At 44.2% G+C, this 24201-nt stretch overlaps 1 protein-coding gene across 1 annotated transcript; it reads left to right on the top strand.

Moving 5' to 3' along the window:
* The first annotated feature begins 1122 nt into the window (after positions 1-1122).
* On the top strand, positions 1123-23225 carry LOC131762801 (transmembrane domain-containing protein TMIGD3). The gene is given in 8 exon segments (XM_059074633.2): positions 1123-1801; positions 3803-3808; positions 14651-14751; positions 16662-16810; positions 16812-17010; positions 18476-18542; positions 19267-19367; positions 21179-23225. Coding segments are annotated over 8 exon segments (1065 nt in total). The 5' UTR covers positions 1123-1451; the 3' UTR covers positions 21271-23225.
* Positions 23226-24201: the final 976 nt, after the last annotated feature.

Raw genomic sequence — 24201 nt, 5'->3', positions numbered from 1 at the left:
TTCAAGTGTCTGATTCCCAGGAGTTCCCAGGTGAGCAACTTCAGGGAGAGGGTCTGATTTTCAGACAGATGGCTGTTCCTGCAGGGCAGGGCTGGGGCTTGGGGCCAGAGGGCAGGAAGTATGCTGTGTGATCATGTGTACATGTTGCCCTTTCCCTCCTTTCCGCATGGCTGGTTATCCTGTTGTCCCTCAAACAGATTCGACACAGGTTGGTTGCTAGTGTGAGGGCATGGTGGGTGTGTGGGCTGAGAAGGGAAGATGAGGGTCAGCAGATATGATGCTTTTGGGAGGTGCTGAAGCTTTGCTCATCTGAACAGGGAATCTTAGTTTGTCTCTTTGGTAAAAGATCTTTGATACAAAGGCTGGGTTCCAGCTATGCCCCAGCAGAGTCAACTCGTGTGGCCGAATTCTCAGTCCTTACTGTTATGCGCAGTCCTAGTCCCTTTGGGCTGATATAACTGAATACCATAGACTAAGTGACTTAGAAACAAGAGAGATTTATTTCCCACAGTTCTGGAGGCTGGGAAGTCCAAGCTCAAGGCATCAGTAGAACCTGTGTCTGGTGACAGCCAACATCCTGGTACATAGATGGTGGAAGGGGCAAGGGAGCTCTGTGGGGTCTCTCTTATAAGGACACTAATCCCATTCATGAGGGCTCCACCCTCATGACCTAATAACCTCCCAAAGCCCCTACCTCCAACTACTTTGACTTGAGGGTCAGAATTCAACCTATGAGTTTTGGGGGGACACAGTCAGTCTATGGCGTGTACTCTTTAGAAAGAGTACATTCTGGCTAAGTTTAGGAGCCTGCCACCAAAGTCTATTTCTTTCTCTTCTGTGTGTTCTGTTTTCCTCCTTATTGCACGATCTTTCTGATAAGCTAGCAGAAAGCTAGAATATTATGTAGTCAGTGCTCCCAGCTCCTCTCCCACCCAGAGTGACATTCTTATCTAGTCCCTGAGTAAATGAATGCTGGGTCTTCTCCATGGCACGAACATGCCCCCACCCAGCCCCCATTCTTTCCATCTTCTTGCTGAGTGGTCCTGGCTCTGTGCTTCCTCTTGGCCCATTTCACTTCCTGAAACACCACTGAAGAGCATTGCTTATCTTGATGGAGCTTAAGTAGCCCTCCAGGGGCAGGGGAACTAAGAGCAGCAGCACTTTCACTTTCAGCCCACATAGAACGGTCTTCCAGGCTTCTGGGAGCTCAGGAGTGTATGGCCTGGCCTGCGTTGGGGCTGAAAGTGATGGCCCTGTGATGGACTGTCTCTAAGGAGAGGGGGAGAGGGGGTTCCAACAGAGAAGAGAAGGAATAGGCGAGTTGTGAGTTCTGGATTGTGGCTGCTGCACCTGGACCTCTGGCAAGATGTCTGGCAAGAGCTAAGGCTGACCGGTCCACACGGATCTTGTTGGCACACATATCACCTGGGAGGGTCCACCTGGAAAGCGAGATGCCTGTCAACAGCACTGCCGTGTCCTTGGCCAACGCTACCTACATCACTGTGGAGATTCTCATTGGGCTCTGTGCCATAGTGGGCAACGTGCTGGTCATCTGGGTGGTCAAACTGAACCCCAGCCTGCAGTACACCACCTTCTATTTCATTGTCTCCCTAGCTCTGGCTGACATTGCTGTCGGGGTGCTGGTCATGCCTTTGGCCATTGTCATCAGCCTGGGTGTCACAGTCCACTTTTATAGCTGCCTTCTCATGACCTGCCTGCTGCTGATCTTCACCCATGCCTCCATCATGTCCTTGCTAGCCATTGCCGTGGACCGATACCTGCGGGTCAAGCTCATGGTCAGGTAACTTGCTTGGAGAGGTGTGGTGTGGGGCAGTGGTAGAGGTGCCTGGGAAATGGGGCTACAACCTCCAGATCTCAGACTTTTAGAGTGGAAACAAATCCAAATTGGCCTCTGAGCTTGAAAGAGGTTCTTTTCACCATTTGGTGTGTGAAGGGTTTAACAACGATGAGCCGAGACTTGGGAACTAGAAACAGAGGAACACTCCAATCCCTCCCCACTGACTACAGGAGTAGTCAGTACCTAATACCCCGGGGGGCTAAAGATGATAAAAACTCGATGCATCTTTAATTAGTGAAAAATGCTCTTGACTTTTAGAAATGATAGAAACATACTAGATGATAAGATAAGCAGAGAGAAAAGGAGATAAATTGATGTTTCTCTTCTTTGCAAATGTAGGCTATTTTAAAGTTATTTTAATTTTGCTTCCTCTTCCATGTTGAGAAGGGGACCACAAAAGTTCTCCACTACAGAAAGTAGTAACAACTTTTCAGGTGACCATGTGAACAGAACAGATTGCCAAATGAAGAAATCTAATTCCCCAGGAGTCCTGAATTACATTGGTATCTTGTTGCTCCTCTCTTCTCTTGGGGAAAGAGCATGGTGAGGGAGCTACAGACAACTTTTGATACAAACGTGCCTGGGTTCAAATCCCGGATCTTGAGGCCTGATCTTGGGCAAGTCATTTAGCTTTCCGTGTCTCAGTTCCTCATCATAGTGTTAAGATGCTCTGGACTCAGATTCACCTCCATTCCATTTTAGCTCCAACACTTTTAGCTTCTACAAGTTGCTTAACTTGTCTGTTTCATTTTTTTCACCTATAAAATGGGGATGATAATTGCACCTTCCCCATAAGATCAAATGAGTTAATACACGTAAAGCTCAGAAAAATGCCCAGCACAGAGTCTGTGCTCAGTAAATGGTAGCTGTAACTACTATGATTTTCACCATTACCATCAATGAAATGGAGATTGTCATAAAAATATCTCCAGTTTATCATGAGATTTTATTGAGAGAAAGTCTACTGAGTACATAGCCAGTACTTAACAAAATCTGCTTCCTTCTTATAGCCTGTGTAGAATGTTGTCAGGAAGAATGGTTTAAGGAGAAATGGTAACTTTTGATTGGATGAGTCTTTTAAGGTCCTGGAAGCACCTCAGCATGACTTGCAACTCCATGAGAGTGGAGTCTAACTCAAACCCCAAGTGTGGTGCAAATAGAGAAGCAGGGGCAGACACAGGTAGAGAGTAAGTGTGGGACAGGCAGAGTCTAATTTATGGACAGCAGCACAACAGCCAAAAAACAAAACAAACAAACAAAACTACTAGTGCAGAGCACAGCAGGCAAACATGCTTTGAGCAGATTATTTCTCCCCAGCTAAGGCGATCCCAGGAGACTTTGATTGATAACTCTTACCTCCCAGGGACTGAAGAATTCTTGGGCTGGAAATGGAACTGTGAATGGGGTACGCAAGCCCCTGACTCTAGGCAACGTACTCCTGCTGCTTTGGAGGTTGTACTTCTTTAGAAAAGTTCCCAGAGAACTTTGCTGGATTTTTCTCTAATCATTGTCTGCTCATCTTGTCTTCATATCCAGTAGAGTTTAGCTGAAATCACCATAGAATACCAATACCCTCCAGCTCCATCTCCCCCCACCTATTAGCAATTCCTGCTGTGAACTCACCGACTCTCTTCCATTCCAACAGATACAAGAGGATCACCACTCAAAGAAGAATATGGTTGGCTCTGGGCCTTTGCTGGCTGGTGTCATTCCTGGTGGGAGTGACTCCCATGTTTGGCTGGAACATGAAACTGAACTCAGAGTACCACAAAAATCTCACCTTGCTTTCCTGCCAATTCCATTCCGTCATGAGGATGGACTACATGGTCTACTTCAGCTTCTTCACTTGGATTTTCATTCCCCTGGTTGTTATGTGTGCCATCTACCTTGACATCTTCTGTGTCATCCGGAACAAACTCAATCAGAACTTTTCTAATTCCAAAGATACAGGTGCATTCTACAGACGAGAGTTCAAGACAGCCAAGTCTCTGTTTCTGGTTCTTTTCTTGTTTGCTTTGTCCTGGCTGCCTTTATCCATCATCAATTGTATCACCTACTTTAATGGTGAAGTACCACAAGTTGTGCTGTACTTGGGCATTCTGCTGTCCCATGCTAACTCCATGATGAACCCTATCGTCTATGCTTATAAAATAAAGAAGTTCAAGGAAACTTATCTCTTGATCCTCAAAGCCTGTGTGATCTGCCAGCCCTCTAATTCCTTGGACTCAAGCACTGAGCAGACTTCTGAGTAGCTATCCATGAAAGATGACTCTCCGTCCCATTGACCTTCAGATTCAGCATGGACAAGCACTTAAGGGCCTATCCACCTGGGCCATGGGCTCTCACGTGTTTGATTCCTTCCAGTGATGTGGGAAGCATTTGGCTGGCTGTCTCCAATTTTATGTTCCCTACCACCCTCTTTCTCTAATTCAATTTTTTTCTTGTCCTTCTTTTCTAATTCAGTTTTCTGGGTGTCTGACTTGAGGACAATGTTCTATTGTTACTACTGCCTGTGTTCCTCCTTCCCAAACAGAAGTCATGGAATCTGAAGGATGCCTCATTTTCTTACTGACAAAAGGGTCCCAACTGGGCTGGACATGTACATAATGGTGACTCAGTTCTACTCCATTATGGAACTAAGCAGAGAACCCTGATCTCAGCAGATACCTGGAGGATGGATGGAATGCAAGGAGTGAACTGAGTTTAAGAGGGACTTAACTTGATGGATTCACCTGTAAATGTATTTGAGTAAATAAAAGATGACAACTAATTGTTGTGTAGCTTTTTGCTGAGGGTCAGGGTCACTTGGGGCTTGAAGACCCAGCTGGCTGCTCCTGGCACTCAGCCTGCTTTTACCTGATGCCATGTGGCATGTTCGCCTGTGTAAATTCTAGGACCCTCACCCCTGGCCCCAGAACACCCTGCTACTTTTTCCAGGGCTGATCAGAGCATTTGTCAACTTTATGAACCATTCATCAAGTGTCAGAGAAGAAATGATTCTTAGAGCTGAGTCTTAATCATCTCCCCTGGTATTTTATTATTTAATAGGAATAGCGGGAGTGGGGCAGAAAGAGATACCAGATAGCTATTATTTGTTGAGCGCTTTCTATGTACTATTTTGCATGCGTTCTCTCTTTTGGTCCTCACAGTCTTTTAGGTACCACCATTATTACCATCTCTATTTTGCAGAAGAGAAAACTGAGGCACAGATGTGTTAAGTAACTTGTCCACGATCACACAGTTAACAAGTATGAGAGCCAGGATTTCAAGGCAGTCCTGCCTTATGGGAGAACCCAAGATTCTTTCTACCTATCCATAGACATGTAGAGTGACTTGTAATTTTTACAAAGTCCCAACTCTTAAGTTCACTTTATGTACAATTAACAGAACCATGGGTACAAACTATGATTTGTATACTCAAGGACTGCTGGGTTTTTTGCCTTAACTGCTGTTGCCAGTCGGGACACCAGACAGGGATGGCGTTCTAGTCAAGTCATTCGGGCATTGAGTGTGGCTGTGGAAGTTCGAGGTGGCATCTCTGATTGGGCTATCCAAACTTGCAGCTGAGGTCTCTCACTCCCAAGACAATAAATATATTAACTTGATGAGAGCACCAAGATGGGGATTTCAGTTAAACCACATCAAAGAGGATAACTGTACTGAAAATGTTTTTCTTATTAATTCTTAGCCAATCTTGAAAGGTTATCCTGACCCTAATCTTAGGCCAGAGCCTGATAAGCCTATTTATCTTGTTAACATTTCACTTCAGGGAAATATCCTCGTGTCTTCTCTTGTCAGCCCAGGAATAATCAACACTATGTGCCATGTTGAAAAACTCGCACATAGCATTTTCTACTAATGCCAAACCAGTTGGTCCCCGCCCACTCACTTCCTGGCGCCATTCACAATCTTATGTTAGAGGCAGAGGACTGCAACGCACTCCCACCCCCCATTCCTGGGGGTCTCTGGACGTGGGAGGGGACTTTTGTCCTGACAAATTTCCCATCAACATCTTGGGGGATCTTTTTTCTTTCAAAAGACAAGCCTCCCCCACCTCCAATTTTTTCTTAATGGTATCCGCTCTTTTGATTTCAGCATTTTCCCCCGAATTAATTTTTGTGTTTAGTTAAAATGCCCCTCCGGGATGAGGCCCTGGGTTTACTCTGGGGCATTGGGTGCTCCTGGCACACTGTTCTGCCCATGACTCACCTTTGCCCAGTTGGAGACTTGAGGGAAGTGCTGGTTGGTTCTTGGCCTCTAACCCAGTTGCTATAGCAACATTTGGCAAGTGCCCTTTTAGGAAACTTGATTTAAAGGGACTGCTTGCCTCACAAGAAAACAGCAGTCTGTCCTGAGTCATTTGGTGTCATCAGACAAGCTGTAGCTCCTGAGTTTCAGAAAACCTTTCTTTTTTTTCTCCCTTTCTCCCCCCCCCCTCCTCTCTCTCTTTTCCTTTCTGACAGTCACTACTTAGCAAACCTACAGAAGGCTTGTAGGAAGTTGTATTTTGGGGGCTTGAGAGTCAATGAGAATCTCTTGAGCTAAGGGCCTCCACCAGCCCAGAAGAGGCCCTTACAGTGAAATGTCTTTTGGCGTGAACTCAAAAAGATGAACCAAGACTCACTGGTGAGGAGTTGGGCTGGAAGCCGCAAGATCTACCCTGGTTTCAGCTTTAGACGTTAATGTCACTGGAGTTTCCCTGAGTCTGTCTCCTGGCTAGCTCCCTTCAGCTAAACATTGTCAAAGGTGGCTGCTGGGCTTCCATTTTAAAGGAATAAAGTAAAAAGACCACCCAGACAAAACTGAGGTTTCCTTCTTCCTTCCTCCTCCATACAGATTCACTGGAACAAAGGTAGATGCTCAGTAGCTGGGCTTATTTACTCAATTTTTAAAATCAAATCAACAATAGAAAGAAGTGAAGACCAACCAAATGAGAACAAAGAAACCCTATTTATTCTGAGCTCTCTATAGCAAAGGAGTTAGCCACTGCCTCTTGCTTTTTGGCAGAGACTTAAAGGCAGGCAGAAGAGTGGGATACTTTTATAGTGGAAAAAAGAAGGCTTCAGGTGCACCCCGACTGGAGACTGTTGGCCTGGGGAGGCTGTAGGCAGGCCGACTAGAAGTGGGGCATCCTGTGTGATGGGTTAGGGGGCATACTTGACTTTCTCTGGTTGGTTCCTAGATGGAAGCAGGACAAAAATTAGGGAAGCTGTCAGTTATTCATCAAGTCCTGGCCATTCAGGACCAATTGTTACAGGGATTATTGTTTGGCTTTCTGGATTGTTACTAGGAATAATGGCCTGACTTCCTATAAGTCTGGTTTACATCAGGCTGGCTTCCTGGGCCAGTTACTATAGATAAGGGGCTGGTTTCCTGGGCTGGTAGTGGGGCAGGGTTCTATTTTTATATATGGTCTGGCCATGGTCCATTTGCATCTTCAGTTTCTTAGAACTAAATTCACATTTTCTAGAGAAACTCTGCCCTTAGATACTATACTGGGTACAATGGGAATGAGAAAAATTAGGCTGCATCTTGCCCCAACCACTCGGATGACTGGCATAATGTAAAATCTCAACTCTAAAGTGCTCTACAGTGTTGCGATATTGTTACTGTTGAGGAAGCAGAATTGAACGATGGAAAGAACAATTTTTTCTTTCAGATTTAGCATCAGTTCATGGCGGCTGTACTAGCCGTGTGAACTTAAATTTAGCAGTTACTTAAACTGAGCCTCAATTTTTCTCATCTGTAAAATGGGAGACTAGCAATCTGTGTCAGTGTTTTGTTTTGTTTGTTTTTTACTTTTTATTACGAAAAATTTCAAACACACAAAAGTGGAGAGATTAGAATAACGAAGGCTCATATACTTATTGTCCTGCTTTAATAATGATCAACTTACAGCCAACCTTGTTTCATTAATGACCCCACCAACTTGCCTTACCCTGATTATCTTGAAATTTTGCACATCAAATCATTTCATCTGTAAACATTTCAGTTTGTATTTCTAAAAGATATTTTAAAAATTTGGTTTATCCTTGTTACCCATTTACCTTTTTATTTACACATCAAATAGAGTGAAAATTAATTCTACCCTTAAGAGGGAGCAACAGAACTAATAACACCAGATAAGACTCAGAGTGCTAATAGACACACCTGTTTATTCTCTCTAACTCTGAGCCTGTCATTTGCTTTAGAATGTTACTTTTTCATGTCTTGGGCATTTTCCTGATATCTGTGCATAATCTCCTTCTGTTGGTACTTTCTTCAGTTTCACGGTGTGCCATCTCTGAGCAATACTGAGTGTTTGTTTTACATGCAGCCTTCTCAACAATAGGGACTACTTTAAAAAAAAAATAACCACAAAGTCAATATTAATTATTGACTGCTATGTAATGAACTACTCTCAAACTTAGAGGCTTAACATGATAATTATTATCTCTTGTGCTTTCTGTGGCTCAGGAATTCAGTAGCATCTTGGTTGGGTGGGTCATGCTTGAGGTCTCTCACGCGGTTTCTGGGTTTGTAGTCATCTAGAGGTTTGATGGTGCTGGAGGATTTACTCCCAAGGTGGGTCGTACATTTACTCCCAAGGTGGGTCACAAGTTGGTTCTTTTCCACATGGGCCTTTGCACAGGTCTGCTTGAGAGTCCTCACAACATGGCATCTGACTTCTGCAAGAAAGAAAGAGCGGTGTGACTTCTGAGGTGGAAGTTGCACACCTTTTATGACCTAGCCTTGGAAGTCATATGCCATCCCTTCTACCATATTTTACTGATCACATGGGCCAGCCCTGATTCAGATTAGGAGGAGATTACACAATGGCATGAATACCAGGAGCCATCTTAGAGGCTGGCTATGACAATATCGTTATCACATCTGAAAAAAAATGTAAAAATAATTTTTTAAAAATTTTTTAATAGATCTTTATTGGCTTATAATTGCTTCACAATACTGTGTTAGTTTCTGTTATACAACAAAGTGAATCAGCCATATGCATACATATGTCCCCATATCCCCATGTTCTTGAGCCTCACTCCCATCCTCCCTATCCCATCTCTCTAGGTCATCGCAAAGCACTGAGCTGATCTCCCTGTGCTATGCTGCTGCTTCCCACTAGCTATCTATTTTACATTTGGTAGTGTATATATGTCCATGCCACTCTCTCACTTCGTCCCAGCTTCCCCCTCCTACCCCTTGTCCTCAAGTCCATTCTCTATGTCTACATCTTTATTCCTGCCCTGCAACTAGGTTCATGGGTACTTTTTTTTAATTTTTTTTTTTTTTAGATTCCATATATATGCATTAGCATACCATATTTGTTTTTCTCTTTCTGACTTACTTCACTCTGTATGACAGACTACAGGTCTATCCACCTCACTACAAATAACTCAATTTCATTTCTTTTTATTGCTGAGTAATATTCCATTGTATATATGTGCCACATCTTCTTTCATTCATCTGTCGATGGACATTTAGGTTAGTTCCAGGTCCTGGCTATTGTAAATAGTTCTGCAGTGAACATTGTGGTACATGTCTCTTTTTGAATTATGCTTTTCTCAGGGTATATGCCCAATAGTGGGATTGCTGGGTCATATGGTAGTGCTATTTTTCATTTTTTGAGGAACCTCCATACTGTTCTCCATAGTGGTTGTATCAATTTACATTCCCACCAGCAGTGCAGGAGGGTTCCCTTTTCACCACACCCTTTCCAGCATTTACTGTTTCCAGATTTTTTTTTTGGATAATGGCCATTCTGACCTGCTTGAGGTGATAACTCATTGTAGTTTTGATTTGCATTTCTCTAATAATTAGCTATGTTGAGCATCTTTTCATGTGTCTCTTGGCCAACTGTATGTCTTCCTTGGTGAAATGTCTATTTAGGTCTTTCTTCCACCCATTTTTTAATTGGATTGTTTGGTTTTTGATATTGAGCTCTATGAGCTGTTTGTATATTTTGGAGATTAATCCTTTGTCTGTGGTTTCATTTGCAAATATTTTCTCCCATTCTGAGGGTTGTCTTTTCCTCTTGTTTATGGTTTCCTTTGCTGTGCAAAAGCCTTTAAGTTTAATTAAGTCCCATTTGTTTAGCTCTTCTCTAAATGTTTGATAGAATTCACCTGTGAAGCCATCTGGTCCTGGACTTTTGTTTGGTGGAAGATTTTTAATTATGGTTTCAATTTCATTACTTGTGATAGGTCTGTTTATGTTTTCTAATTCTTCCTGGTTCAGGCTTGGAAAATTGTACCTTTCCAAGAAGTTGTCCATTTCCTCATGGCTGTCCATTTTATTGACATATAGTTGTGTGTAGTAGTCTCTTATAATCCTTTGTTTTTCTGCAGTGTCAGTTGTCATTTCTCCTTTTTCATTTCTAATTTTATTGATTTACTTCTTCTCCCTTTTTTTCTTTATGAATCTGGCTAATGGTTTATCAATTTTGTTTATCTCCTCAAAGAAGCAGCTTTTAGTTTTATTGATCTTTGCTGTTGTTTTCTCTGTTTCTATTTCATTTATTTCTGCTCTGATCTTTATGATTTATTTCCTTCTAGTGACTTTGGATTTTCTTTGTTCTTCCTCTATTTGTTTTAAGTGTAGGGTTAGATAGTTTATTTGAGATTTTTCTTGTTTCTTGAGGTGAGATTGAATTGCTATAAACTTCCCTCTTATAACTGCTTTTGCTGCATCCCATACATTTTGGGTCATTGTGTTCTCACTGTCATTTGTTTCTATGTATTTTTAAATTTCTTTTTTGATTTCTTCAGTGATCTCTTGGTTATTTAGTAGCACACTGTTTAGCCTCCATGTATTTGGGTTTTTTACAGTTTTTTTCCTGTAATTGATTTCCAATCTCATAGCATTGTGGTCAGAAAAGATGTTTGATGCGATTTCAATTTTCTTAAATTTTCCAAGGCTTGATTTGTGACCCAAGGTGTGGTCTATCCTGGAGAATGTTCCATGTGTACTTGAGAAGAATGTGTATTCTGCCAATTTGGGGTGGAATGTTGTATAAATATCAATTAAATCTCTCTGGTCTATTGTGTCATTTAAAGCTTGTGTTTCCTTATTTATTTTCTGTTTGGATGATCTGTCCATTGGTGTAAGTGGGGTGTTAAAGTCCCCTACTATTATTGTGTTACCATCGATTTCTCCTTTCATGGTTGTTAGCATTTGCCTTATGTATTGAGGTACTTGTATGTTGGGTGCATAAACATTTATAGTTGTTATATCTTCTTTTGGATTGATCCTTTGTTCCTCATGTAGTGTCCCTCCTTATCTCTTGTAACAGTCTTTATTTTAAAGTCTATTTTATCTGATACAAGTATTGCTACTTCATCTTTCTTTTTATTTCCATTTGCCTGGAATATCTTTTTCCATCCCCTCACTTTCGGTCTGTATGTGTCTATGTGTCCCTAGGTCTGAAGGGGGTCTCTTGTAGACAGCATATATATGGGTCTTTTTTTGGTATCCATTCAGCCAGTCTGTGTGTTTTGGTTGGGGCATTTAATCCATTTACATTCAAGGTTATTATCAATATGTATGTTCCTATTACCATTTTCTTAATTGTTTTGGGGTTTTTTTGTGGGTCTTTTTCTTCTCTTGTGTTTCCTGCTTAGAGAAGTTTCTTTAGCATTTGTTGTAAAGCTGGTTCAGTGGTGCTGAATTCTCTTAGCTCTTGCTTGTCTGAAAAGCTTTTGACTTCTCCATCAAATCTGAATGAAATTCTTGCTGGGTAGAGTAATCTTGGTTGTAGGTTTTTCTCTTTCATCACTTTAAGTATATCCTGCCGCTCCCTTCTGGCCTGCAGAGTTTCTGCTGAAAAAGCAGCTGATAATCTTATAGGGATTCCTTTGTATGTTATTTTTTGTTTTTCCCTTGCTGTTTTTAATATTTTTTCTTTGAATCTAATTTTTGTTAGTTTGATTAATATGTGTCTTGGTGTGTTTTTCCTAGGATTTATCCTGTATGGGACTGTCTGTGCTTCCTGGACTTGGGTGACTATTTCCTTTCCCATGTTAAGGAAGAGATTATAGAGTTTTTTATAATCCCTTCAAATATTTTCTCAGATACTTTCTTTTTCTCTTCTTCTTCTGGGACCCCTATAATTCGAATGTTGGTGTGTTTAGTGTTGTCACAGATGTCTCTGCGATTGTCTTCAATTCTTTTCATTCTTTTTTCTGCTCCTCAGCAGTTATTTCTACCATTTTGTCTTCCAGCTCACTTGTTCATTCTTCTGCCTCAGTTTTTCTGTTATTGATTCCTTCTAGTGTATTTTTCATTTCAGTTACTGTGTTGTTCATCTCTGTTTGTTTGTTCTTTAGTTCTTCTAGATATTTGTTAAACATTTCTTGTATTTTCTGAATCCATGCCTCCATTCTATTTCCGAGATTCTGGATCATCTTTACTCTCATTACTCTGAATTCTTTTTCAGGTAGATTGCCTATATCCTCTTCATTTATTTGGTCTCATAGGTTTTTACCTTACTCCTTCATCGGTGACATATTTTTTTGCCATCTCATTTTTTTTTTTTTAATGAGTGGGATTATGTTCCTGTTTTACTGGTTGTTTGGCCTGAGGCTTCCAACAGTGGAGTTTGTAGGCTACTGGGTAGAGCTGGGTCTTGGTGCTGAGATGAAGAACTCTGTGAGATCTCAGTCTGATGAATATTCCCTGGGATCTGAGGTTCTCTGTTAGTCCAGTGCTTTGGACTCAGAGCTCCCACCACAGGAGATTCAGTCCAACCCCCAGCTCACAAACCAAGATCCCATAAGCTGCATGGGGCAGCAAAAAAGCAAAAAAAAGAACAATAACAAAGTAAAAAATAAAATTAGACTAGGAAACTAACAGATATGTTAGAAAGAATATAAAAATAAAAATATAGATGAATCAACAACTGGAAAGTACATCAGTATCACAATAGTAAAGAAGAGGAGGAGAGAAAAGAAAAAAAAAAGGTAGGGGAAGGTCTTGGCTGTGGAGGGCAGGACCTAAGCAAGGGAGAGGTTTGGGTGCTGGGTGGGGCCTATGCTCAGGACCCACAGGGCTGGAAAAGGCCCTGGGGGCTGTGGGGGTGGGGCTTAGGCTCAAGGAACAGAAGGAGTCCAGGCATGTCCCCCACCCCTGGTCTCAGAGCATGGGGGACCTCACCTGGGAGCCCAGCAGGCTTCCTGGGCTTGAGTGGGTGGGGCAAATGCCCTCCTCTCTTCTCCTGCTCCCCTGGTCCTGAGGGCCCCCTCCTGCCTGCCTCTCTTATTCTCCCCTCGGGCTCCTTCCTATGCCCCAAGGACCAATGCAGCTGAGGTGGGGTGGAGGGGCCTTGGAGGGCATGGTACTGGCCTGGGAGCTCAGCAGCCTCCCTGGGCCTGAGTGGGCCAGGCAATCACCCTCCGCTCCTCTCCTGTTTCTCCCGGAGAGTCCCTCCTGTCTGCCTCTACTGATCTCCCCAGCCTCAGGGTCACCGATCCTGTCTGGATTCCAATTCTCCTCCTCCCTCAGTGCCCCCACATCCTGCTGGTTCACTTGGAGATTCCTCCTGTCTACTTGGGCATCAGGGTCCCCCACCAGTGGCCGGCAGGTGCCCTAGTTGTGGAGAGAGCCTAGCTCAGCATCTTCCCACACTGCCATCTTGACTCTACCCCCCAACAATAATTTCTGAATATCATCAACTATCTAGTCACTGTCCAAATTTTCTCAATTGTTTCCTTCAGTCAGAATCCAAATAAATACCATATATTGCAATTTTATCAGTATGCCTCTTAAGCCCCTTTTAATCTATAGACTCCTGCTTCATTTTTTCCCCATGCAGTTTAATTCTTGAACTCATAAAGTTTTCATGAGAAATAAATGAGGCAATATAAGCAAAACACATACCATGATACAGGTAAAACACGTACCATGATGCAGGCCTGCTGCTGGCCCATATGCTGACTTGGTGTGAATTAGAGAAAGGCTCTCCTTCCTCAAGAGAGGACATTATTGAAAACCTGGACAATGACCCACGTCCAGCCCTTGATGAGAAGTGCTAGCTCTGGGATGTGATAAGTAAGCATTCAGCTTAAATTCAACTGAGGGTGGTTCCATAATTCAAACATTAAAAATCAGTGGCCAGGCCATATGAGTCCCATTAGGAATAAGGGGAAGCTTCTGCTGCACGGACAGATAGCTTTGCTTTGTCCCAAGAAAGCTTTCAAGATGTCTTTAGGGTGCCGCCTGTCTACTGATGCCCCAAAACCCGCACTTTCACCTGCTCACATGCTCCAGATGCCAGGCACATCTGCTTCAGGCTCCACCCTCTAGCCCCGCTCCCTGGATGAGGCTGCAGTGTCCACTCAGAAGGCAGGATAGTTATGAATCTCCTTACTAGACTTGCTCTCAGTTAAATAGGAATTGGACTTCCAAGAGTGGTGAACAGACAAAAGGTCTAGCCTCATATGATACCTGGACCATTGGCAGAACAGGGCACTGTTGCACAGACGAATGCGTGCCAGTGATGGTGTGTGTGCATGTGCCCTTCTGAGTGTGCCTTGTGTGCCAGAGTGGATTTATTCAGGACGGGGATCTTCACTGCTGTTCTGGGCTCTACCAGGAAGCCCAGAATTTTCTCATATTACTATATAAGTAAGTTTATGTCTACAAATGGCATCCCTCTGATGAGGTACCCTTGTGCAGTACACAACCTGGGTACCTATACATAGTAGCACTTCTTGGATTAACTGGTTGGTCCTTATTTTTCCTGGTCTCTCCAAATAGGATAAAACCATCTTAAACTCAAAGATACCTGTTTCCTGAAAACAAATCTAGGATTCCTAAGACCCCTGTGTCCATCTGGTCATCCCAGTTGAAGGTTCACTTCCTTCCAGTCATGAGGCTCTTCATTCTGCTCTCCTTGACTGTCTTTTCAGGTAAGAGATGAGGAAGGAACATCTCCAGCCCTCCAAGCTTCCCAGAGAGTATGCATTTTCTTTTCCTTTCCTACCTGGAGTTCTTGCTTATTAGCTCAAACCACCTAAGGAGTGGGATGGGAAAATAAAAGGAGGTGGAAATAGATATTGTCCAAATTAGTCCTTGTTCTTTGATCTGATGAAGGAGTTGTGAGGGAATTTGAAGCCCTCAGCTAAAATGAGGGCTCTGGATTCTCTCTCTCAGTTTAAGTTCCCCCTTCCTTTCCCCCTTCTCCCCTTAAAAACATTTGTGCTGATATATGAGGATGGGACTTTCCACTTTCTGCCCATGCCTGACCCCAAAGATGAGGCTCAGAGAACTGGGCTGGCCCCTGCTCTGCCACTGTCCAGCCTTGTGACCTTTGAGAGTCACTGCACCTCTCTCTGTGTCAGTGTTCAGGCCAGTAAACTGAGTGTCACACAATCTTTCTTATGGGGTCCATCTGAGAACAAAATATCATACCATGTCAGATGATATCAAGGATGTGAGCCTGCTTTGTAGGTTCGTTGGACCCACTGTGAGCTACACTTGAGGCAGCATTTGAGGGAGCCCCAGTGCACATCTGGAAGGTTGAGGGAGGGGTGGTCTCTGTTGCCCATCTCATTTCCTTGGTCAAACACTTCCTCAGCCACCATCATGATGGATGTAAAGTACACAACTTCCTTATTATGCAACATCCTGAGATGACAGATGTGCCCACAGTGGTCTGGTATGGAGGAAACATGAAGTTCTTAGCCCCTGAGGACAGACAGAACCAGACATCTCTGTTTTCAGCCCTGTACATCCATCAGAAGCCTCTAAACCTCCTTACTTTCTTTTTCTATAATTATTTTCTATTTTTTAAAATTTTATTGAAGTATATTTGATTTACAATGTTGTGTAGTTTCAGGTGTACAGCAAAGTGATTCAGTTATACATATATAACTATATAACTATATAACTATATATATATATATATATATATTCTTTTTTCAGATTTTTTTCCATTATAGATTATTACAAGATACTGAATATAGTTCCCTGTGCTATACAGTAGGTCTTTGTTGTTTAGCTATTTTATATATAGTAGTGTGTATTTGTTAACCCCAAACTCCTAATTTATTCCTCCCCCTGCCCTTTCCCTTTTGGTAACCATAAGTTTGTTTTCTATGTCTGTGAGTTTGTTTCTGTTTCAAACCTCCTTACTTTCTTTTCGAGGATACCAAGGTGGAGTGGGGGGGTAGGGGCAGAGGATCTACTAACAGTAAGCCTCAGGATCTTCTACCCTCCCCTGCAAGCAACATGAGAAGCCGCCTAAATTCTTGCAGAGGGGGAGAAGTATTTTACCTACTCTTAGGCCAGGGAAGAAGTCTTCTCCAGGGTTGCTGTATTAGTTTGCTAGGCCTCCTGTAACAACCACAGACTGTGTGGTTTACACAACAGAAATTTGTTTCCTTACAGCGATGGAGGCCAGAAATCCAAGATCAGAGTGTTGGCAGGTTTGGTTTCTCCTGAGGTCTCTCTCCTTGGCTTGCAGAGGGCCGCCTTCTCACTGTGTCCTCACATGGTCATCCCTCTGTTGTCTGTGTCCTAATCTCCTTTTTTTATTAGGGCACAGGTCAGATTGGATTAGGGCACATTCTAAAGACCCCATTTTAACTTAATTACCTCTTTAAAGGCTCTAAATCCAAATGTAGTCACATTCTAAAGTACTGGGTGGTTAACACTTCAATGTATAAACTTTAGGGGGACACTATTCAGCCCATAACAGTTGCCAACCCCAAAGCAGGCAAAAATTGGCCTCCAATGCTTTAATTAATTTTCCTCCAGGGTGCAGGAACTACAATGTGTTTAAAAGAAAAATAGTGTTTGTCTATGTGTGTTTTCACAGGTGCTATGGTCATGGACGAAAAGGTCAAGGAAAGCTTTGTGCTGGACACAGCTTCTGCCATCTGCAACTACAATGCCCACTATAAGGACCACCCCAAATACTGGCGCCGAGGCTATTTTCGGGACTATTGCAACATCATTGCCTTCACACCCAAACAGCACTGACCTCGTGGCCCTGAGGGACACAGGAAACCAGCTTACTGTCACTGTGTCCTGCCTGACCAAGGAGGATACGGGCTGGTACTGGTGCGGCATCCAGCGGGCCTTTGCCAGGGATGACATGGATTTTACAGAGCTGGTTGTCGCTGACAACAGAAGAGCCCTTGCCAACAATTTTTGGTCTGGGAGAGGTAAGAGCCTGTTGGGGGTCCACCTGGGGGTAACCCCTAGCAGTGCATGTTAGCTGGTGTGGTAAATACTCAGAGAGCAACAACTCGGGCTCCCCTTAGGCCTCTCCTTCCCTTAGGCCTCTCCTTCCCTCCATTGTAGGGTAGCTGCTGATGATGCTGACAATTGACTTGGAATTTGGGGAAGAGGAGGGTCCATTGCCCTGGGGTGCTCTTGGCACCTCTCTCCCCTCACAGCCATCTGGCTGATGGAAACTGGGAGGCTGACAAGTGCGAGAGCATTGCCTTGCAGGTCTAGAATCTTGAAGATTCACTTCTTGAGGAGTGACTGAGGCTGTAAAAAATGGTCTAAGCACTTAGACAAGCACCCTCAAAAACTGTCCACTTAAATAATTTCATAATTTACAGGGATAAATATGGTTCAAGAGGTCAGTGCTTTCTTTTAAGGAGTACAGTTTGCACCAGGAGGCTGCCGGAAGGGTGTGGGTAGAGCAGCCTGGAGGGGTGAGTCTGTCTAAGCCAGTGTGTTGCTCCTTTGGGCCAAGGCAAAGGCATAGGGTCTCCAGATGCTCCCCCAAATCCTTCTGTCCAATGCTGAAAACCTCTCTCAGGCACACTGCTTATAGAAAGTACTATCGTTCTTTTCTTCTTCTTTTCCTCCTGTGGCTTCTCATTATTTCCATTTCTAGAAAGGATGTCTTTTTCTAGTGCAATCTGGAGCACAATGTCAGTAGGAAAACAGAGGACTTAAGGGAAGCTCCGGGAAGCCTCCTCCTGGTGCTAGAGGGCCTTGCTCACACCTGACCAGCTTGTTATTTGTTCAGCAATCATCTTACTGAATGTGTGATACCCTTCACGCCTACAGTGTTTCTACTTTGTGTGGTTCTGCTTTTACTTAACTGTGTAGTCTGTCCTGAGTTTTAGGCTCAGGATGAGAGAAGTCCCACCTAAGTGTGCTCCTTAGTTTAAAATGAAACACAGACACACACCCCACACCCTAGTCTTATCACAGGTGGCAATTGGGTGACCATGGTGGCCCTTCTCCCATTGGGTTTTGGTGGCTGTCAGAAGCACGATGTGGCAATTATGTTACCTACTGATCAGTTCCTTAAGGATAGGACTGGCACTCAGCCTGGAACTCTCTAACCACAGGCCATATCTAGTCAACACAGCACCTTTGTGCAAATCCGGAAAAGATGCCCCTTCCTCCAGGTGCATGGAGCCCAGTGGCAAGGTGCGTGGTTTGGCAAACAGAGTATACGGGCTGGATTACAGCCCTGCTTGTTCCCTCCACCTTCTGCTCTGTGCAGGGCACACATAAACAGCTGGACTTGACCCAGCAGTCACCCAGGGCACTAATTCTCTGGAGACTGAGGGAATGACAGGCAGAGGTGCAGAGACGCAGAAGGCAAAGGAAGGGCCTGGGGATGGGCCTTATTTGACTCTCAACAAATCCTTTCTGACACAGACCTATCAGGCAACAAGAGCAGAAGCTGCAGTTCTTCCAAAATCGTCCACAAGGCAGATCACTCCCGGTGAGTTATGACTTTAGGAGACAAGCAGACTTTGGGTGGGCAGTAACAACACAACATGACGGTGGGTTTGCACCTGCTCCTTTTCAACAGTGTACTGTTTCTCTTCCTGAACTGTCTTCAGTGTGACTGTTTGTTTTCTTTCAAAAGAATATAGTTTAGGACCCTTGATCACAAGCAGCAAGAATGCTCTCTGGCTATTTTAGTTAAAGAGGGAAATTCTTCATAAGGACAGAGCAATGTCTGATGAAATGAGAGAGCAGGGATGTGGTAGCCCTGAGAAAGGGTCTGAACATCATCAGGATTTATCTCCATCTCTAATCTGCTACGCTTATGTGTGTGTTTGCTTCCTCTCTCTCCCCACTGCCCTTTTATATTTCATTTTTTCCATAGGAGAAGATGACCCATTTCTAGCTGCTGAGTTTATGTTTCCCCTGTTCAAGAGACTCGCCAGCTTGAGACTGCAGCCTCCTACTCCCAGTCCCATGTTAGTTCCTGAGGAGGGTGCTGGGCCAAGCTTGGTCAGACACCCACCCCACCAGGTCCAATCAAGTGTGGTCTGGAGGAGACGGGTGCTCTGAAGGAATCCAGGTTGCCAGGCACTGCTGGAACTGGGCAAGAGCAGGGCCAGGGAGAGGGGACGGGTCCCAGAAAAGGGGATCCTGAGCAGAGAACCAAAAGATGATGTCTTCCAAGGGACATGGATGCTGTCTGTGATTCCTTCCAGGATGACCATTCTCATCATTTGCATGCTGATCACGGGCTTGGGGATCATCTCTATAATCAGTCATTTGTCCAGAAGAAGGAGAGGTCAAATGAGTAGAAGGGGTAAGTAGCAGTTGGGGTGATGTGGGTGGGAATTGGGGAAAATGAAAGGGGTCAAGGAACAGCTTTCAAATGGGTGAATGCGACCTTCTTCTTTTTGCCTGGACCCCTGGAATCCCATGCAGCCTGCCCATGGGCTAGGGGCAATCCTGTTTCACGGTGACAAATGCTCCCTGAGAGGTGGCAGAGAGAGCACTGTAGCAGTCATAAGTGGAGGAGTGTGTAGACCAGCGAGGAGGGATGCTGAGACGTCAGAGGAGCTTCTGGGGCCCCTGGGTAAGCAGACATAGAAAGGTCTCCTTGAGAAGAAGGGTCCAGATCGGAAGAGGACAGGCCCAAGGGCCTCAGGCCCAGCCTTGAGCCATGGGAGGAGTGGCCTTTCAGCTTTGTGTCTCCTTCTGCCCTTGGGCGTTTGCAGGTAAAGGCCTAGCCAGAAGCCAGAAAAGCAGCTAAGCTTCCTCTGTGATCCTCACACTTCTGGTAAGTTCCCTCCTTGACTCTTCTATCCTGGGCCCTGGGCCCACCACTCCCTGATCTGTAGGGCGCCCTGTTCCTAAATAGAAGAAGGCCACCATGTGGTGAATTGGCTGACCTCTCAAGAGGACACAGGGTAGAGAGAGCATCACAGACAAGTTCCACTTTTTGTCTAATAGGTTTTTTGGTTTTTTTCTTTTTATGCTCAGAAGCCACAGAAATACCTTGGGCAATGGAGAGACTGTAGGCATAATTACAATACAGACTCCAACCTCCTCTGGGTATGGAAATGTAGAAAACAACATTTTAGAGAATGAGAGAACACAAACAAACCAGAAACACCTGTTAATGAAACACAAGGGTCTACAGCCAGACAAATCTGAAATCCAAAGCTAAGGCTGTGAGGTCTCATTCTCTGTCTGTGATAATTTGGCCCTGGGGGCAGAGCAGGAGCCCTAAGAAATCAAAGCAGTGGCTCCCATGGCATTTCTGGCTTTTTGCCGTTTAAGAGCTGTGGGAACTGTGGAGGTGGGGGATGCAAACAAAGCAACATCTGGCTTGGTTTTACACAAGACCCCTCCCTTTGGGACACAATTTGAGTCTAGGTTTTTGCAAAACCCACTGTCACTTCCTTAAGGCATGACCTTGGGAAACTTGTTACTTCTCTGGGCCTATTTTCTTCTCTATAAATTGAGGACCCCATACTCCCCAAGATTTTTTACTAATTCACTCATTCATTCATTCATTCAATAGACAAGGACCATGCCAGATTCTGGGATACACAGCTGAGCCAAAGAAATAGCATCTGTCTTCATGGAGCATAATGTAGAGTGGGAAGTAGGCAAACTATCTCAGACATACACACACACACACACATACACACACACACACACACACACACACGTGAGATCATCAACTAGAGTAAGTACTCTGAAGGAGAGATGCGTGGTGCTATGCAAGTTGAAGCAATGGAACCCAACCCTATTCTTTTTTAGCAAGGAGTTGTACAACTTGGTTTAGCCACGGCCTGCTTCCTCACACTCAGGCAATGGGAACGTGACAGCTGCAATCAGGGGCCTTTATGGGCTCTGAAGGAGTCCAGCTGCATTCACGTCACCAGAGCTTGGTGAGAGGTGAACGCAGGCCCCACACACCAAGCTTTCCTGCTGACTGATCGATGACCTTTAAAGTCATGACATCTGATTTCCACCCTGAAAACAAACTTCGGTTTGGTCTCCACGAAGCACCCATGACAGAATTTGCCACTTTTGCTGCAGAAACACCCAGCAGAGGTAGGCAACAAATCTCAACTCAATTTTCCTTTTCTGTTTCCAACAAAGTAGACGACTCTTTGAAGCCCCTCTCTCATGTCCTGACTCCAAAGGCAATGTCTCATACTGAACAGATGGGACTGAAGATTTCTTTTATTTAGTTGAAAAATAAAATGATGCTACAATAGAGTCACCATGAAAACCGGCCCACATCTTGGGGACTGATTCTGATCTCAGGCATTCTGAAGGCCCCTCTAACCTTGCTAGAGATCATCTGCAGTTACATAAGAACAGTGGCAGCCAGAGGGGCTGTGCTAGGCCACGCATAAGCAAGGTCACGGTCGGATAACATCTCAAGATCTTAGCTCTCATGCACTCGGCTTGTCAAAAGTGAAGAAGAGGGCCAGATCTTGGTCAGGGTGCCAGGAGATCACTTGTGTTATATTCCTTAGCCAATAAATTTCTGACCCAGTGTTGAATGAACTCCAAGGTATGACTAACTTCTCTCAGGATATCACTGGGAGAGTATTTCTGGAAAAGTTTCTTTTAAAGTATAGTATTCCAATTTGCTTCTGAATTGGTATTACATGCTGTTCTACCCAAAGAAAGGGAGAGAGGCTAAATCAGGGGTTCTTAGATTCTCTTGGCTCAAAGACTGTCTTATATGGGAAACTGCCACCAGACTGAATGGATACTGCTTCTGATCAGTAAGAAACCAAGGTGTGATAAATTAAGAGAAATATCCATTCACATCAGGAAACACAAATCAATACGGGGGCATCAGCAGTTGTGGGTGCAGGTGAGGTGATATTGTCATTAATGGTAGAATTACCCAAACTCTTAGCTCCTACCTGAATGTCTGCACCCTCTCTTCCCATAGAGTGTCTCTCCTGCTATTTCAGACCCTGCAGGCTCCCCACTACTTCCTCTGTTGCCCACACAAAAAACCTGCTCTTCCAGTCTCTTCTGATATGGTGCTGGCCAGTCTCTGCACTCAGAACACTCATTGGCCCTCTGGTCTGAGCAGGGCTGGGACAGGGTTCTGCACATGACCTACACGTGTAGGTCCAGGCTCTCACAAACTCTTTTATGAGCACAGTTCCTTCAGCTTCCACCCTAACCCCTCTCTCCATAGGTAGGGAACTCAGAGCTACTCAGCATCCTGATGGGGAGAGGAGGGAGATGCCACTCCATTCCTGCCATCCTCCGTGCTCCCACACAGCTGGTCCCCCTCCCTCCCAGAGTCTCAGATCAAACAACATCAAAAGTGCTGTCTCTCAAAAGCAAATCAAAACTACAATGAGGTATCACCTCACACTGGTCAGAATGGCCATCATCAAAAAATCTACAAACAGTAAATGCTGGAGAGGGTGTGGAGAAAAGGGAACACTCTTGCACTGTTGGTGGGAATGTAAATTGATACAGCCACTATGGAGAAGAGTATGGAGGTTCCTTCAAAAACTACAAATAGAACTACCATACGACCCAGCAATCCCACTACTGGCCATATACCCTGAGAAAACCATCATTCAAAAAGAGTCATGTACCACAATGTTCATTGCAGCACTATTTACAATAGCCAGGACATGGAAGTAACCTAAGTGTCCATTGACAGATGAATGGATAAAGAAGATGTGGCACATATATACAATGGAATATTACTCAGCCATAAAAAGAAATGAAATTGAGTTATTTGTCGTGAGGTGGACAGACCTAGAGTCTGTCATACAGAGTGAAGTAAGTCAGAAAGAGAAAAACAAATACCATATGCTAACACGTATATATGGAATCTAAAAAAAAATTTTTTTTTTAATGATTCTGAAGAACCTAGGGGCAGGACAGGAATAAAGACACAGATGTAGAGAATGGACTTGAGGACACGGGGAGGGAGAAGGGTAAGCTGGGATGAAGTGAGAGAGTGGCATGGACTTATAGAAACTACCAAATGTAAAATAGATAGCTAGTGGGAAGCAGCTGCATAGCACAGGGAGATCAGCTCGGTGCTTTGTGACTACCTAGATGGGTGGGATAGGGAAGGCGTGAGGGAAACGCAAGAGGGAGGAGATTTGGGGATATATGTATATGTATAGCTGATTCACTTTGTTATACAGCAGAAACTAACACACCATTGTAAAGCAATTATACTCCAATAAAGATGTTTAAAAAAAAATAAAGTGCTGTCTCTTGCCTCAGCCACAAAACAACCCCAATCCTTCCCCTATGGCCATGTATTGAATTTGCATAAAGAAGCCACTAGCCCACCAGTTCTGCAAATAGCAATCTAGTCCGCGCTGGCCTTGTACACTGGATGTACAAGTGGGCTTGTACATCCCACTACACAAGGCAAGATAGTAGACAGCAATTTTCCACAACAGATGAAGACATCCATAGACACCTTGGAAGATTTACACTTACCTATCTGGAAAACTGTTTCCCCTGAGAATCCTACAGGTTTGCTCTGGGTCCATGATCCAACATCCACAAACATTGTTCTTCCCATACCAAGCAAAGACTTGTTGAATCTGTGGTCAATTATTTAATTACTCATTTCATCTTCCAGCAAGGCTAGCCACGCACCAGTTTTCATGATAAGGAGACAGAAAACCAAGACTTTGTAAATGCAAGGCTGTGCTATTAAAATTGAGAAGCTTCAAGAAACAGAAGGAAGAGCAATTAATCTGATATTTCACGTACTGTGTGGCCATAGGACAATGTTTACGTCTCCTCTTGCAGCTGTTCATAAGGTACTGGCCCTGAACTGTAAAGCTGATGTGGCTTCTAGCTTCAATGTTGGTAGAATTGTTTGATGTCAGCTCAGAGTTTCAGCTGAAACTGAGAGTCCTACCCAAGGATGCATGCCACAGCCAGCCGGGGTGTCGGGGGGAGAAGGGCATTCCTGGCGCTCTGCTGACCTTGTGCGGCTGGCTGCACTGCGGGTGGTGATGGGGGCTCCTTTATCAACTCTCTCTTCCTCTGTCTTCCCCTCCATATCCAGCTGTCAGGAGTAGCTCCTCCATCTCAGAGTGAACGTGCTCTCTTGAACACATCCCCTGGCTTTACCTTTCTAGTTTCTCTGCCACTATACGTACTCT

This window comes from Kogia breviceps, chromosome 1 (genome assembly GCF_026419965.1).
Source record: "Kogia breviceps isolate mKogBre1 chromosome 1, mKogBre1 haplotype 1, whole genome shotgun sequence".
Taxonomy (NCBI): Eukaryota; Metazoa; Chordata; class Mammalia; order Artiodactyla; family Physeteridae; genus Kogia; species Kogia breviceps.
This window is presented reverse-complemented; position numbering and strand designations above follow the sequence as displayed.